This window comes from Perca flavescens, chromosome 7, assembly GCF_004354835.1.
Source record: "Perca flavescens isolate YP-PL-M2 chromosome 7, PFLA_1.0, whole genome shotgun sequence".
NCBI classification, from domain to species: Eukaryota; Metazoa; Chordata; class Actinopteri; order Perciformes; family Percidae; genus Perca; species Perca flavescens.
Window position 1 is genome coordinate 5,778,546 of NC_041337.1, and position 15,046 is coordinate 5,793,591.

The following is a 15,046-nucleotide window of genomic DNA, read 5'->3' on the forward strand; positions in this document are numbered from 1 at the left end:
CGAGACTTCTGTTCAGTGACTGAGGAGCAGCAGCGAGTCTATGGGCGTGTCGTATAGTACTGCAGATAGGGTCCGTGCGCTGTGCAGGAGGAAAAGTATGAATTCTATTGCTTCTAACTTTCTCTCTGTGTGATCATTTTACAATTAAACCCAGCACAGCTGTTGTCTTTAACTTGTGTTTTTGGTGATTTTGTCAGATGATGTCGCGGTTATAAAATCATGATTTCAGCAGTGCAGAGCAGCAGCTTGGAAACAACTGGGAAGTTTCTGCTGGTGGACTGGGGGTGGAAATGGGTACCCAGGGCCCTCATGTGATGAGGGGGCCCGAAAAGATGCTAGAATGAATAGCTGTGAATGCTGGGAGGGGCCCATAGAGAATGCCTTTCTACAGGGCCCAGAATGTTTTGTGATAAGCCCCTGGTAACATGTAGTCTGAATGGGCCATATTTCATGTACTTTATATGTGGATACAGACTGAGGGAGAAGCAAACGTGAAGACCTGACATTGTCTGACACTACACAGGGGCGCAAATTTGACATAATGATATATTCAATATGCTAATTAGTACATGGCGTCATCAAGCGACATTTAGCCACTTTTCGAGCAGGCTTCAGCTACTTTCCATCGAATGTACTTGGCAACACTGGTCCAAAGGTACAAATATCAACCTACTCACTCTTTCTTTAATCTGGCTGATTTTGTCATCTTTATTATCAATGTATAATGCCAATAAAGCAAATAAGCATATTTCCTAAACTGTTGTATCTCTAAAATGTCAACACCTATGTGAAATAAGATAAGAGACTTAAGATCCATATATTTCAAATTGAAATAGTCAGAAGACCTACTCCTGATCTGTTTTATCTATCTATTGCTATATCTACTGTATCCATCCGTTCATCCATTCATCCATCCATCCATCCATCCATCCATCTATCATATCTTAGAATCTTTCCGATAAACATTAAAATCTCCAAAGAGCTCACCGTGCTCAATGTCACACTCCTTATCCGCCATGTGCTCAAAGTCGCGTATGATGGAGTGTCCAGCCATGTGGTGGAAGGTCTCGTTCCACAGCTCCTCGTGAACCTTTTCCTCACGCTCCCGGCCATTCAGGAAGGGCTCGATATCGAAGACGACCTCCCACCTTGCTGGTTTCCCACACAGCAGTCCGGACACCACGGCCTTGCAGTCACATTTCAGCTGGCTGGCTGCACCCAGATCTGAAATGTGGCTCTCCTGTGGGGTTTCTGCTTGACATAACTGATGTCCATAGCCATCTGAAATATCACAGGTTGGATTCCTGAATGTGCAATTTCCATTTCATACTCAACATGTATTCAAATCCATCTGAAGTTCGTCGCCAGCTGCTACAGCTCACGTGGGACTGGATTTGTGTTGGATTAACTCATCACATATGTTTTCCAAAGCTCTCTGTGTTCAGCCAGCTTTAATGGATCTCAAATCATTGTTTTTCTAAAATGCTATTTCTTTTGTTCCTGATTAATTTTCTGTTTTGATCCCAAATATAGAAAAACCATTTCCTGTCCGAGTCACTTCTGTGCTCGACCATCTGTCATTATTTCTCCTCTTGGATTTGGGATGGGATTTGTTTATGTTGTCATTTAATTAAATTTAAGATACTTCAGACTGAATGAAACCACTGTGGTCTTGGCTTGAATTTAAGGGCTGGTAATTGTATTTTATAATCGAAATTTGGGATTAGGATCTCTATCATGTAAAAGGAATAGTTCAATAGTTTTGGGAAATATGCTAAATTGTTTTCTTGCAAAGAGTCAGATTGATACCACTCTCATGTGTGTACATTCATTTGTACTGGACATATGTAAGAGTTCTATTTCCCAAAAAAGTAAAACCATTCCTTTAAAAGGGACAATCTGTATAGTTTCAGTCAAAGGCCATTGCTACTTTAAAATGTATGACAACTTTAAAATGTTTAATTGCTTTAAAGGCAGGGTTGGTAACTATTTCAAATATACACTTTTTTATATCATGTTTGAAATGGTCCTTACAGCCCGACAGCAATAAATAACTTCAGGGCTCTGAAAAAGGAGCAGAAAAGATCAGTCACCTGTATCTGCTGTAATCCTGTAAAAACACCCACCAATCACAGTCTCACTGTCCACTTGGAAAGAACCAATGAAACGCCTCCTTGCCCCGCTGTGCGTACTCTACCCCTCCCGAGTATGAGCCTGAGCTCAGTGCACGTCGGCGCCACATTGCTTACAGTGGTCATGTTTGTTTTAAACATTCGGTGTGATAATATTAGCGGTTTGCTTACCGATGAATGAGACATGAAGTGCTATGTCGCTCGTTTCGCCGCTCTGCTCTGAAGCTGCGACACCGCGGTGCTCGTGCACGTTTGTGTGTGGGCAGAGCCCCGGGGGGCGGGGGGAGGGGTTAGACGGAGCCCCAAGGAGATGCTACTATCAGATCTTGCTAGCTTTTCAACATTACCAGCCCTGCCTTTAAGATGTGTTGACTGGTAAAATTTGGTTTTATTTAATACATTATTTTGCATTAATAAAACAGACAGCTTGTGTTCTCACCTGTGTCTCCGACGCTGCCCACAGAAGGGCTGTCAGTGGATGATCTGGATCCATCTTCGCCAGCGGAGTTGCGAGCTGCAGGCGGTGCACTAACGCCACTGGGCTGTGGGTTGTCCTGAGGCTGGGAATGGAAATGAAGCTCTGAGTCGGCTTCTTGCTGTAAGGGCGGCTCCTGCTGAGGGAGCGGCCTGGGACAGCTGGCAGGGCGCCCTCTCGAAGATGAGGCACACAGGCTTGCCAGCTGTGGCTGCACACAAAAAAAAGGTTGTTTTTTTTCAAATTAAAATACCCTGATGCAATCTGAGTTAGGGCTGGGCGATAGGGAGAAAATCAGATATCACGATATTCTTGATCAAATACCTCAATATCGAGGCGATATTCTAGGGTTGACAATTGGTGCTCTTACAAAATATCTTCACACTTGGATTTTAGATAAATAATCATCAGTAATGTCGACATAATGTCTAAGTGGGGAAAAATGCAAATAATAGAACAGCTATAATAGTCTGGTAAGTTCAGAAAAGTACATCACCTTACTGTAATGCAGCCTTTAAAACGAGGAAAAGACACCACTTGAAACTGATGATCGTAATATCGTGATATTACGATCATCACTTTAGCACTACACTACATGTGCTTTGTGTGAAAAAATCCAATTACCAGTAAATAAAGCTGTCAGATTAATGTAGTGGAGTAAAAAAGTACAATATTGGATTTATTTGATATTTAATTAATTTGGCCATACACAAACATAAATAGAAAGTTACTATATTAACACATAATTATTAGATATAATTTAATCACGGCATGAGTGCAGTGAATAGTAATCTGATTTACAAAGAGGAGATCTCTTCAGAGCCCAGTGAACTCTGTTTAGTTATACTGAGCTGCTCCCTGAGCAATATTCAAAACTGATTGCCATTCATAAATGTTGCCCCTCATTACTGAACAGAGCACATTAGTCTGTTCGTCATTATACTCAAATCCCGATCAGGGTCAGATGGTGGTTTAATTTATCAACGCAGTCTGAATACAAATAGTGTTCTTTTTCCATCTAATCACAATATGAAAACTGTGTCGTGTTAGAAAATATGATTCTCCTGCCTTTGTTATTATAACTGATTATGGTTTATATCATGTTATTACCGTATTTTCCGGACTATAAGTCACACTTTTTTTCCTTTGGCTGGTCCTGCGACTTATAGTCAGGTGCGACTTATATATCAAAATATATATAATTTAACATGTTTTTACATGTTAATTTATACTGAAAACATTGCCGTCTACAGCCGCAAGAGGGCGCTCTAGGCTTGTGACAACTAGAACGCTCCTCCTAAAGACAACTGAGAAAGAAAAGAGATAACAAACTGCAGGTAGTAAAATATGCAGCCGAAAACGGTAATCGGGCAGCAGAAAGAGAGTTTGAAATGAGGGAGAAACTTATGAGGGAGACTGGCGAAAAGGTGACTCTTACTGCAATGAAGAAAACAAAGAAAGCTAATCGGCTAATCGTGGGCTGAAAGCAAGACGGCCAGAGCTGGAGGAACGAGTCGGGAGGGGCTCGTTCAGGGTGCAGTTACGTCTCCACGCCTTTTAATACATCCATGCTCCACGCCCTGATAGCTAGTTGTTCTGTGTGCTATTGTATAGTTCAATAACTGTTAATGTGTTACGTTAACATACCGGACACCTACCGTATTCAGCGTATTGTGTGCTATTGTGTAGTTGAATAACTCTTGTATTTATAATCTAAATAAATGCGACTTATAGTCCAGTGCGACTTATATATGTTTTTTTTCTCTTCATGACGCATTTTTTGACTGATGCGACTTATACTCCGGAGTGACTTATAGTCCGAAAAATACGGTAATCATTATTAAAGAAAGTAGTTAGTTTGGAAGCACTGGTTTGAGATCTGTGAGCAACAACTAAATTACTAACTGAATCCAAAAAAAAAAGAAGTGCTGACCTATTTTACAAACCAAACATGTGCAAATCATTTTGATAGCAATCGTGTGAATGATACATTTGACAGTGTGAGACCACACCTGGTAGTCGCTCCTCCACTGGGCCTCGTGCTCAGGGCTCATCTGGCCTATCAGCTCCTGGACTTTGGCTCTCCTCAGTGGATTCTTAGCCACCACAGAGCTGGGATCACTGGGAGTGTAGACCTTTTTTGCCGGGTTGTAGTCACTTATCTGGTTGGTGCTGTATGCGCGCCTTCTTGGAGACGTCTTGCTATCAAACCCTGATGTTTTGTTCAAAAAATAGAAATAGTCGAAAAACAATTCAAAATAGCAAATCTTGATAGTTAGTTAGTTTCGGCTAGTCTGAATTGGTGAGGGTTAACTCAAGATTGTTGACAAAGATGCCCAGTTCACCACAGCTTTTCTTTGTCGGGGTCAGTGCTTTCCTGAATGGGGAACATCCTCTACCAAAGAGATTCATTTCCAAAAGCAACATTATAATAAATTCTACAGAATAAATCACCATGTGCAATGATGTCTACAGCCATGCGGACTGTGTCTATGTTCCCTAAGCCCTGTGTTTCCTCAACCATATGTTTCCTCAACCCTATGCCCTAAATCTACCTCTTCTAAATATTGGGGAGGACATATCCCTTGCAACCTACGCTAATTGGTCGATCGTTTGGTGAACGACTCCAAATTTTCTCTATCTCAAGATGCCAGACTGATCTGCGAGTGGAAAACTGGACCTTGCGAGATCGGGACGGTCTCACGAGGCTACAAATGTTCCACCTAAACAAGTTCCTTTCCGAGACTATTTAGCAGAGCAACCATCGCTGCGTCCAGAGCTTAGCGCCGCCCAAGACAATTGTGATTGGTTTAAAGAAATGCAAACAACCTCTCCTTTTTCTCTCCTAAGCCAGAATGTATGTGTGGTGTAGCCAGACCTTACTCCGCATCGCTGTGGAGATAGGTCTGGCAATGCGAGACTAGAAAAGCCATGATTAAGCTTTAGTAATGTTGAAATGTTTTGGCTACTGGAGAATTGCGAGACTGCGAGACTACCAGTGTTATAAAAGACAACTGTAACGAGCGAGAGGATGCGTATACTGTAAGTTCTTACCCATGGTGTCTTGCTCTTGGGTGGCAGGGTTGTCTGTCATGGAGTCCTGGTAGGAATCATACAGAGGTGCTTCCCTGTAAGACCCCTGACTGTCACTACTCGTCTTCAGCGGGTCCTCCTCTTGAGAGTGGTAAAACACGGAGCTGGCTGACTCGATGGAGCGCATCATGCTGTATCGCCTCCTCTTGTCCTGTTGAGATTTTAAGTAGGTGACACATCCACTTCACAAGGTTTGATTAAAAAGCTTCTTCATCGTTAGCCCTTTTTAATCACACCGTTCAGAGGTAACGGATAAGTGATTTAAATTAAACAATTAAATGATTTATCAAACAGAGCCTTAACAAAACTAAATTTTGGTTCCTTTGCTGAAAAACATTTACAACACATAAGGTCATCTCGCATGCAGTCTTTTGTCTCCTCTCAGCTGACGTCTTGGACTTACAGATTTGGGGTTGGCATGGTAGCGGGTGGCGTCGCAAACCACACTGTAGCCAATCAGACTGTCCCCTGGAAACAGGAAGGTGTTGCCCACAGGGGACAGCAGCACTTCTTTGGTCTCAGGAAAGAGCCACTCAATGGAAATGTCACTGAGGACCGGAGACATGGTTTTCTTCAGGGACTTTATCATCTGTGGAGTAATAATAGACTTTCAGATATAAACCACAGCTTCTTCGTGACCAGCACATGAAGCAAATGGCGTCACTGAGAAATCCTAATAAAAAATAATCCTAATTTGTATCAGTGGCAGACACTCGGTGCTTAGAAAGCACAGCATAATGGCTCTCCAGTGGGCCTCAGAATAGATGGCTGTCTTTAGGAGTGAAACAGAAAGCTGGAAATGAGTACCTTGGGCTGCAGCCTCTCTCCGTCAACCAGGAACTCTGCTGTTCCTTTGGAAACTGTCGCCAGTCCCTGCACCAGCCTCCTGCAAGCACTCTGTCCTATGCCGAACGTAAAACATCTGCACAAACACATTAAACACTGCAGCTCCATGGACAGGTCGAGGGATATATGCATGATAACAGGTGTTCTTCTCAAGATGTGCACACATTTCGCAGAGATCTACAGAGATGCTCTGCAGATATATAAACAATCTAATTTGTCAAACACAGATTTGGGGGGAAAGATAAAGATGAGCCAAACAGGAAATTATCTTTCATGGTGGAAAGTTGAGACATGCCTGCTGCCCCTCAGAGTTCTCTGGGGAGGTTGGCTGATGCTGTATTTCACCATTTTTATTCCCTTTTTAACTGAGGGATGAGCTGGCTGATTTCCAGCTACATTGCTTTTTCATTTTGAAATGAGATCAAAGAAAGTGCAGTTCAAAGCGGAAATGTCACCTTCTACGTAGTTAAAAACCTCACATGGATTTTTGGGACAGAGATTGATTGTTTTTTTGGTCTTGTCTCTGACTGACTGCGCTGATTTGTAAGCATAGTGTGATAATGACCCAGGAAGTGTCGATGAATTGGCCAAGCTCTGTGTATCTAATGCAATCGTCTGGGAGCAGTCATCCATTAAAAGAGGGAAGACAAAAGTCAATTATTTCCACAGTGACTCAGGAGGGGGATTCACAGTGTGAGACTTAGATGCAGGCTGCAAAATGAAATGATTTCCCAGCGTATTGCAGATCTATTGTGCCTCCGGCGCTCACTCTCAGTCGACAGTTGGTGCTTGCATCCTTCATGGAGCTTCCCCCCCCCTTCCTTACTCTGAATTCAGCTTTAAAACAATGTAGTTTTTGTAAAAATAGCCATACTGAGAAATACAAAGAGAGGTTTTTGCCTTAATAAGATTTGTATCAACTAGGGGTGTACAAAAATATCGATTCACATTCATATCGCGATTCAAGCTCTAGTGATTCAAAATCGATTCATAGAATTAGTTTTTTTATTTGTTTTTATTGTATGTCTACTGCAATCACATGGGAAAAGTAACTACATTTACATACTGTGAATCGTTTTTTTAATCGAGAATCGTTTTTGAATCGAAAATCGATTTAGAATCGAATCTTGAGCCTAAAAATCGATATTGAATCAAATCGTGACATTTTCTCAATCGTGCACCCCTAGTATCAACTAACTTGGCAATAGTCTATACCCACTGTGAGTTTTCTATTGCACGACTAAAACAACTTTTGAACGTACACACGTTCCACCGAAACAAGTTCCTTCCCGAGGCTATTTTTCAGCAGCACCGTTGCTCCTTCTGGCGCTTAGCACCACCCAAGACCATTGTGATTGGTCCTCCGCAGCGATGTGGAGGAAGGTCTGGCAATGCATGACTAATTAGGCAATGGCTTGAATGTAACAGACGTTCATTAATATAAAATAATTGCGCACTATAGCTTTAACAGTGATACTTGCCTAATGTAACGTGCGTGGCTGCGGACCAGCTCGATTACTTTGCCTGTGTTGCTGACTGCCCCGTCGGTGAGCAAGAAGAGTAGGCGGGGGTGTCCGGTGAACATTGGCTGCTTCAGGATCCACTTGAGCGGTGCCAGGATGTTGGTCCCCCCCATGTCGGCTCTGATCTTCCTAACATACTCACAGGCCAGGTCGAGGGCTTCCTGAGATGAAGCGGAGAGAAGATAAACCGTGATTTTTTTTTAAGTTGCAGTATCTCACGATTGCTTTGGTTAAATTTTCCCAACAGAGTTAACACACACATGCACTGATTATTTACTGAATTGCAGGGATGTATTATAGAACTGCTTTACCTCCTCGTACTTCTGGCTGGTTGTGAAGAGGGATTTGAATGTGGAGCCAAAGCTGATGATGTTAAAAAGGCAGCCTGGCACGAGGCTCTTGAGAATTACCACCATGGCATCCTGAGAGCGAGAGACCGAGAGCAGATTGACTTCATGTCCAGAGAGCAGAACAGAACAAAGACTGTAAAAATCTTAAAAGAAAATAAAAGGCAAAACTCTTCTGCTCATTAGGTGCCTAATGGGCGGCTGAAGCTCAGGTGGTAGAACTGTCACCTACCAATCGGAAGGTCGGTGGTTCAATCCCTGGCCCTGCAGTGCCATTTCAAGTGTCCTTGGGCAAGACACTGAACCCCGAATTGCTCCCGATGCTGCGCCATTAGTGTGTGAATGTTTATCTGATGAGCAGGTGGCACTTTGTGTGGCAGCCTTGGCCACAGTGTATGAATGTGTGTGGATGCTTCCTGTACTATGTAAAAGCGCTTTGAGTAGTCTAGGGCTGCGCAATTAATCGCAATGTTATTGAAATCGCAATATGGACTAGTGCAATACCCAAATCGCAATGGGGGCGCAATATTTGTTAAAGGCAATGTGTCAAACCATTCTGAATTAAGTATTGTGGTGCTGCAGAGACATCCCAGCTAGTCTATATCTACAACGTTTCATTTATGAATGCTCCGGTGCCGCCGGAAATTCAGCCGGATGTCCCTCACTTCGGCCAGATGTTCGTCACCTTATGGTGGATTTCTGAGGACTATGGTTAACTGCTCCTCAGATCTCTGCAGGGTAAATCCAGACAGCTATCTAGACTATCTGTCCAATCTGAGTTTTCTGTTGCACGACTAAAACAACTTTTGAACCTACACGTTCCACCAAAACAAGTTCCTTCCCGAGGCTATTTTGCAGAGGCACCTTTGCTCCGTCCGGCGCTTAGCATCGCCCACGGCGATTGTGATTGGTTTAAAGAAATGCCAATAAACCAGAGCATGTTTTTCTCCCATCCCGGAATGATGTGTGGACTAGCCAGACCCCATTCTAATTTCTTCAAAGTAGCCACCCTTTGCTCTGATTACTGCTTTGCACACTCTTGGCATTCTCTTGATGAGCTTCAAGAGGTAGTCACCTGAAATGGTTTTCCAAAAGTCTTGAAGGAGTTCCCAGAGATGCTTAGCACTTGTTGGCCCTTTTGCCTTCACTCTGCGGTCCAGCTCACCCCAAACCATCTCGATTGGGTTCAGGTCCGGTGACTGTGGAGGCCAGGTCATCTGGCGCAGCACTCCATCACTCTCCTTCTTGGTCAAATAGCCCTTACACAGCCTGGAGGTGTGTTTGGGGTCATTGTTCTGTTGAAAAATAAATGATGGTCCAACTAAGCGCAAACTGTATGGGATGGCATGTCGCTGCAGGATGCTGTGGTAGCCGTGCTGGTTCGGTACACCTTCAATTTTTAATAAATCCCCCTCAGGGTCACCAGCACAGCACCCCCACACCATCACACCACCTCCTCCATGCTTCACGGTGGGAACCAGGCATGTAGAATCCATCCGTTCACCTTTTCTGCGTCGCACAAAGACACGGCGGTTGGAACCAAAGATCTCAAATTTGGACTCATCAGACCAAAGCACAGATTTCCACTGGTCTAATGTCCATTCCTTGTGTTTCTTGGCCCAAACAAATCTCTTCTGCTTGTTGCCTCTCCTTAGCAGTGGTTTCCTAGCAGCTATTTGACCATGAAGGCCTGATTCGTGCAGTCTCCTCTTAACAGTTGTTCTAGAGATGTGTCTGCTGCTAGAACTCTGTGTGGCATTCATCTGGTCTCTAATCGGAGCTGCTGTTAACTTGCGATTTCTGAGGCTGGTGACTTGGATGAACTTATCCTCAGCAGCAGAGGTTACTCTTGGTCTCATGTGAGCCAGTTTTGTTGTAGCGCTTGATGGTTTTTGCGACTGCACTTTGGGACACGTTCAAAGTTTTCCAGACTGACTGACCTTCATTTGTTAAAGTAATGATGGCCACTCATTTCTCTTTACTTAGCTGATTGGTTCTTGCCATAATATGAATTCTAACAGTTGTCCAATAGGGCTGTCGGCTGTGTATCAACCTGACTTCTGCACAACACAACTGATGGTCCCAACCCCATTAATAAGGGAAAAAAATTCCACTAATTAACCCTGACAAGGCACACCTGTGAAGTGAAAACCATTTCAGGTGACTACCTCATGAAGCTCATTGAGAGAACACCAAGGGTTTGCAGCACTATCAAAAAAGCAAAGGATGGCTACTTTGAGGAATCTAAAATATAGTGTTTTATATATGTTTTCAGTTATTTCACACTTTTTTGTTAAGTACATAATTCCATGTGTTCATTCATAGTTTTGATGCATTCAGTGAGAATCTACAATGTAAATAGTCATGAAAATAAAGAAAATGCATTGAATGAGAAGGTGTGTCCAAACTTTTGGCCTGTACTGTATATAGTAAAAAAAAAAAAAAAAAACAGCAGCAGTCACTAGTATCAAATAAAACAGAGCAGTTAACCATAGTCCTCAGAAATCCACCAGAATTTAGAACGCCAACACAAAGAAAGCGGAAGTTGAGAGACATCCGGGTGAAAATGAGGGACATCCGGCAAGCGGTACTGGAGCAACCCCGGAAATGAAAAATCGTCGATATAGATTACCTCCCACCCAGACAAAAATCAAGAAAAGATGACACAGTAACTATAATATTTAAGACCATACAACAAAATAGACAATACACTATAAACCAAATAAACGTGTTTATATAACTCCATAAGCATAAATAATACCATAAAAGCTGTTTCATGCTTCTTGTGTTCAGCGCGGTTGGGGTGCTGCGGACGGAGCGCCTGCTCACCACGAACCATCTGGTCTTTCATACTGATTGTGGTCAGAGCAGCTCAAAGAACGGGCTTCTTCTCTCCTGTAGCCAATCACTGCAACGCAGTCTATGCGACCGCGTCCACATTGTTACAAAATCTTGGAGGTCAGGCAGCGTTTGCGTCATATTGCTGTCCGCGCGGCACCAACCGCGCTAAACGCAAGAAGCATGAAACAGCTTTAAGACCATCATTCACGTCTCTCCCAAGCACAACGCTTCCCAGGAGCCCTCCAGAAAATTCAAGTACCTTCCATATTTTCAAGTGTATAGACATCCAATCTGGAAAACCTGTTTGTATGACATCTTTTCGAATGCCGCTGTGTGAAGGTATTTGAAATGTCAGCATGGTGTGCAGCGTTTAATTTCTTGCATAGATGCAGATGCAAACAAACATTAAGGCACATGCTGATTTACTGTACATATAAACTAGTATATATCACACATCATGTTTTTTTTCCTTAAAATTATATTTTCGAAATATGTTACAGTTGACACCAAAAAGAACAAAATAAAAATATACAAAGGAAAAACGAATGCCTCAATGCCCACAAATGCCCACACATAGTAAACGTGATATGTAATTTGAGGCAGTATAATTGCTTTGCTAGGAGATTATATGTGGTCAGCCAGCTGTGTAAAGGGCATGTACACAAGGATATCGATCAAATAAGTAATTCACCAAATGTCTCCCAGTTGCTAGGTTTTAGACAGAAGCAGTCTTTGAGGTCTTATCAGAAGTCATGTGACGTTTTTTCAATACCTACAGAGCCAACTCATTCAAGGCTGATATATTTTTTAAATTATACGTTGGCACTTATTTGGCTGCTTGTGCACGGAGTGACCCTGCCCTATGCTGTGATGCTGACTGGTGTTGATTTGTGACTCAGACTCTGAGGCTTTTATTGGATGTGTCTGATACTACAGAGTCTGGGCTTAAAGCCAGTGATTTAATGTTTATTTACCACTGGTCTTTTAAGAAATCCCACAGCAACGAGAAACATCTTTTATTCCATCCTCTGTCATCTTACTCAACAAAAGGCTGTTTTATTTGATACTAGTGACTGCTGCGTTTTTTTTTTTTTTTTTTTTACTATATACAGTACAAGCCAAAAGTTTGGACACACCTTCTCATTCAATGCATTTTCTTTATTTTCATGACTATTTACATTGTAGATTCTCACTGAAGGCATCAAAACTATGAATGAACACATGGAATTATGTACTTAACAAAAAAAGTGTGAAATAACTGAAAACATATATAAAACACTATATTTTAGATTCCTCAAAGTAGCCATCCTTTGCTTTTTTGATAGTGCTGTAAACCCTTGGTGTTCTCTCAATGAGCTTCATGAGGTAGTCACCTGAAATGGTTTTCACTTCACAGGTGTGCCTTGTCAGGGTTAATTAGTGGAATTTGTTTCCCTTATTAATGGGGTTGGGACCATCAGTTTTGTTGTATGGTCTTAAATATTATAGTTACTGTGTCATCTTTTCTTGATTTTTGTCTGGGTGGGAGGTAATCTATATCGACGATTTTTCATTTCCGGGGTTGCTCCAGTACCGCTTGCCGGATGTCCCTCATTTTCACCCGGATGTCTCTCAACTTCCGCTTTCTTTGTGTTGGCGTTCTAAATTCTGGTGGATTTCTGAGGACTATGGTTAACTGCTCCTCCGATCTCTGCAGGGTAAATCCAGACAGTTAGCTTGAACATCGATCCAATCTGAGTTTTAAAACAACTTTAGAACGTACACACATTTAACCAAAACAAGTTCCTTCTCAAGGCTATTTTGCAGAAGCAGCGTGGCTCCGTCCATTAATAAAAATGCCAATAAACCAATAAAATAGACCCTGGCAGGTCTGGCAATGCAAGACTAGGGTGGGTGGTGATGACAAAGGGGGTGGGGGGGCTAATAAACAAATACCTTCACACGGTTGATGTTGACCCCGCTCATGCTGCCGCTGCGGTCGATCAGGAAGATGAACTCGCCGTGAACCTTCCTCAGGTCGGAGCTGATGGACTTGAGGTCAGGGCAGAAGTTCAACATGACCACAGGGTTGTGGAGGATGTCCTTGTGGAGTCGCCTGTGAATAATATCTACCTGTGAAGACAGAGGAATAGAAATCTAAAGCAGAGATCAGCAGGGGGTCCACGACCCCTAGGGGGTCTTCAGAGTCACTGCAGGGGGGTAGTATATAATTCCAACATATTATTAGCAAAGATAAATCGGCCTATTCGTAAAAAAAAAAATGGTAAAATGGTACTACTATGGTAGTCATCCACAGATACAGTTAAGCTTCTGGATTCACTGTGCCTTCCACATGTATGTTTGACATTAAAACATGATGATATATGAATATGGAAATAGAAGCTTAGTATTGTAGGGCACCATAAAAAGAAATTTGTAAAGGCTTCAGGCCACCCTGCACGTTATTGTATGCCTAGTCTACATCCACGGTGTTCCACTTCCGGGATTGCTCCGTTGCCGGATTTCACTCATTTAGGCTGGATATCCGTCACCTTGGGCTTTCTTTGTGTTGGCATTTTAAACTCGGGTGGATTTCTGAGGACTATGGTTAACTTCTCTTCAGATCTCTGCAGGGTAAATCCAGACAGCTAGCTAGACTATCTGTCCAATCTGAGTTTTCTGTTGCACGACTAAAACAACTTTTGAACGTACACAAGTTCCACCAAAACAAGTTCCTTCCCGAGGCTATTTTGCAGAGGCGCGGTTGTTCCGTCCGGCGCTTATCGCCGCCCATGATGATTGTGATTGGTTTAAAGAAATGCCAATAAACCAGAGCACATTGTTCTGCCATTCCGGAATGCTGTGTGGACTAGCCAGACCCTCCTGGCAATGCGAGACTATAGGCCCAGATTATTGTGCAACTCAATTTTATACAATATAAATGTAGTACGTGGTCCCTGCTCGTCTCTCTTTCAGGTAAGGGGTCCTTGGCCTAAAAAACTTTGACGACCCCTGATCTAAAGCATACGTTTAAATGGGCGGAGTTGGCACCATGAGATAACTAGACTTTCAGGCTTGATTTTAACACTTAAAGAAGGCAAAAAAAAAGAGACTTGATCTGGTTGATAGGCAGAGCACATCAATTATCGTGGATGTGTGGGGAAACTCCAGGTCGACTGTGGCGAGCCTTTGGAGTGTTTCCATAGAAACCCATTTTTATGGCTTTAAGTGCTCTTCCTCCTTCTCCGGTTTAAGTCCGCTGGTCTCTTAACAGCCTCACCGTAGAAGAGAGGAGAATGGGCATGAAGCAGGTTGAGAAAATAATAATGAGGAACTGATATAAACATTTATTTGCAGTGGTGGAATGTACATTTACAAGTAGGTCTACTAAGGTATGAGTATTTTCATTTTATGCTACTTTATACTTCTACTCCACTATATCTCAGAGGTAAATTAGGGCTGCTTGATTATGGAAAAAAAATCAATTTTGAAGTCACAATTTAACACATTTACTCATTGACTTTTGGAAAGATGTTGCATTTATTCAACTTAAAAAAACAGTGGAACCGTTAATCAAACAGTGAAAACACTTTTTCCTGTTATACTTTTTGAATTCCCCTTCAGAACACATTACAAAATAGGCATTTACTTGCACAATGTACCGTGCAAAATAATCATTTTCCATTGTACATTGTTTTTGTGATCGTTAGAAGCTAATATTGAAATTGCAATTAAAATTAGATTAATTGCACAGCCCTGAGGTAAATATTATATGTTTTGCGTCGCTTCATTTGTCAACTTTAGTTACAA

At 42.3% G+C, this 15,046-nt stretch overlaps 1 protein-coding gene across 1 annotated transcript in view; it reads right to left on the reverse strand.

The window, feature by feature from the left end:
- The window catches only part of vwa5b1 (von Willebrand factor A domain containing 5B1), a 30,142-nt gene that overhangs the window by 8,308 nt on the left and 6,788 nt on the right, over positions 1–15,046 (reverse strand). The window contains exons 8-16 of the mRNA XM_028582021.1: positions 13,193–13,369; positions 8,381–8,491; positions 8,028–8,230; positions 6,508–6,622; positions 6,104–6,289; positions 5,662–5,851; positions 4,620–4,819; positions 2,572–2,818; positions 988–1,281 (exon numbers count right to left, since the gene is read on the reverse strand). Of these exons, the coding sequence (XP_028437822.1) occupies positions 988–1,281; positions 2,572–2,818; positions 4,620–4,819; positions 5,662–5,851; positions 6,104–6,289; positions 6,508–6,622; positions 8,028–8,230; positions 8,381–8,491; positions 13,193–13,369 (1,723 nt within the window). The remainder of the gene's footprint in view (positions 1–987; positions 1,282–2,571; positions 2,819–4,619; positions 4,820–5,661; positions 5,852–6,103; positions 6,290–6,507; positions 6,623–8,027; positions 8,231–8,380; positions 8,492–13,192; positions 13,370–15,046) is intronic.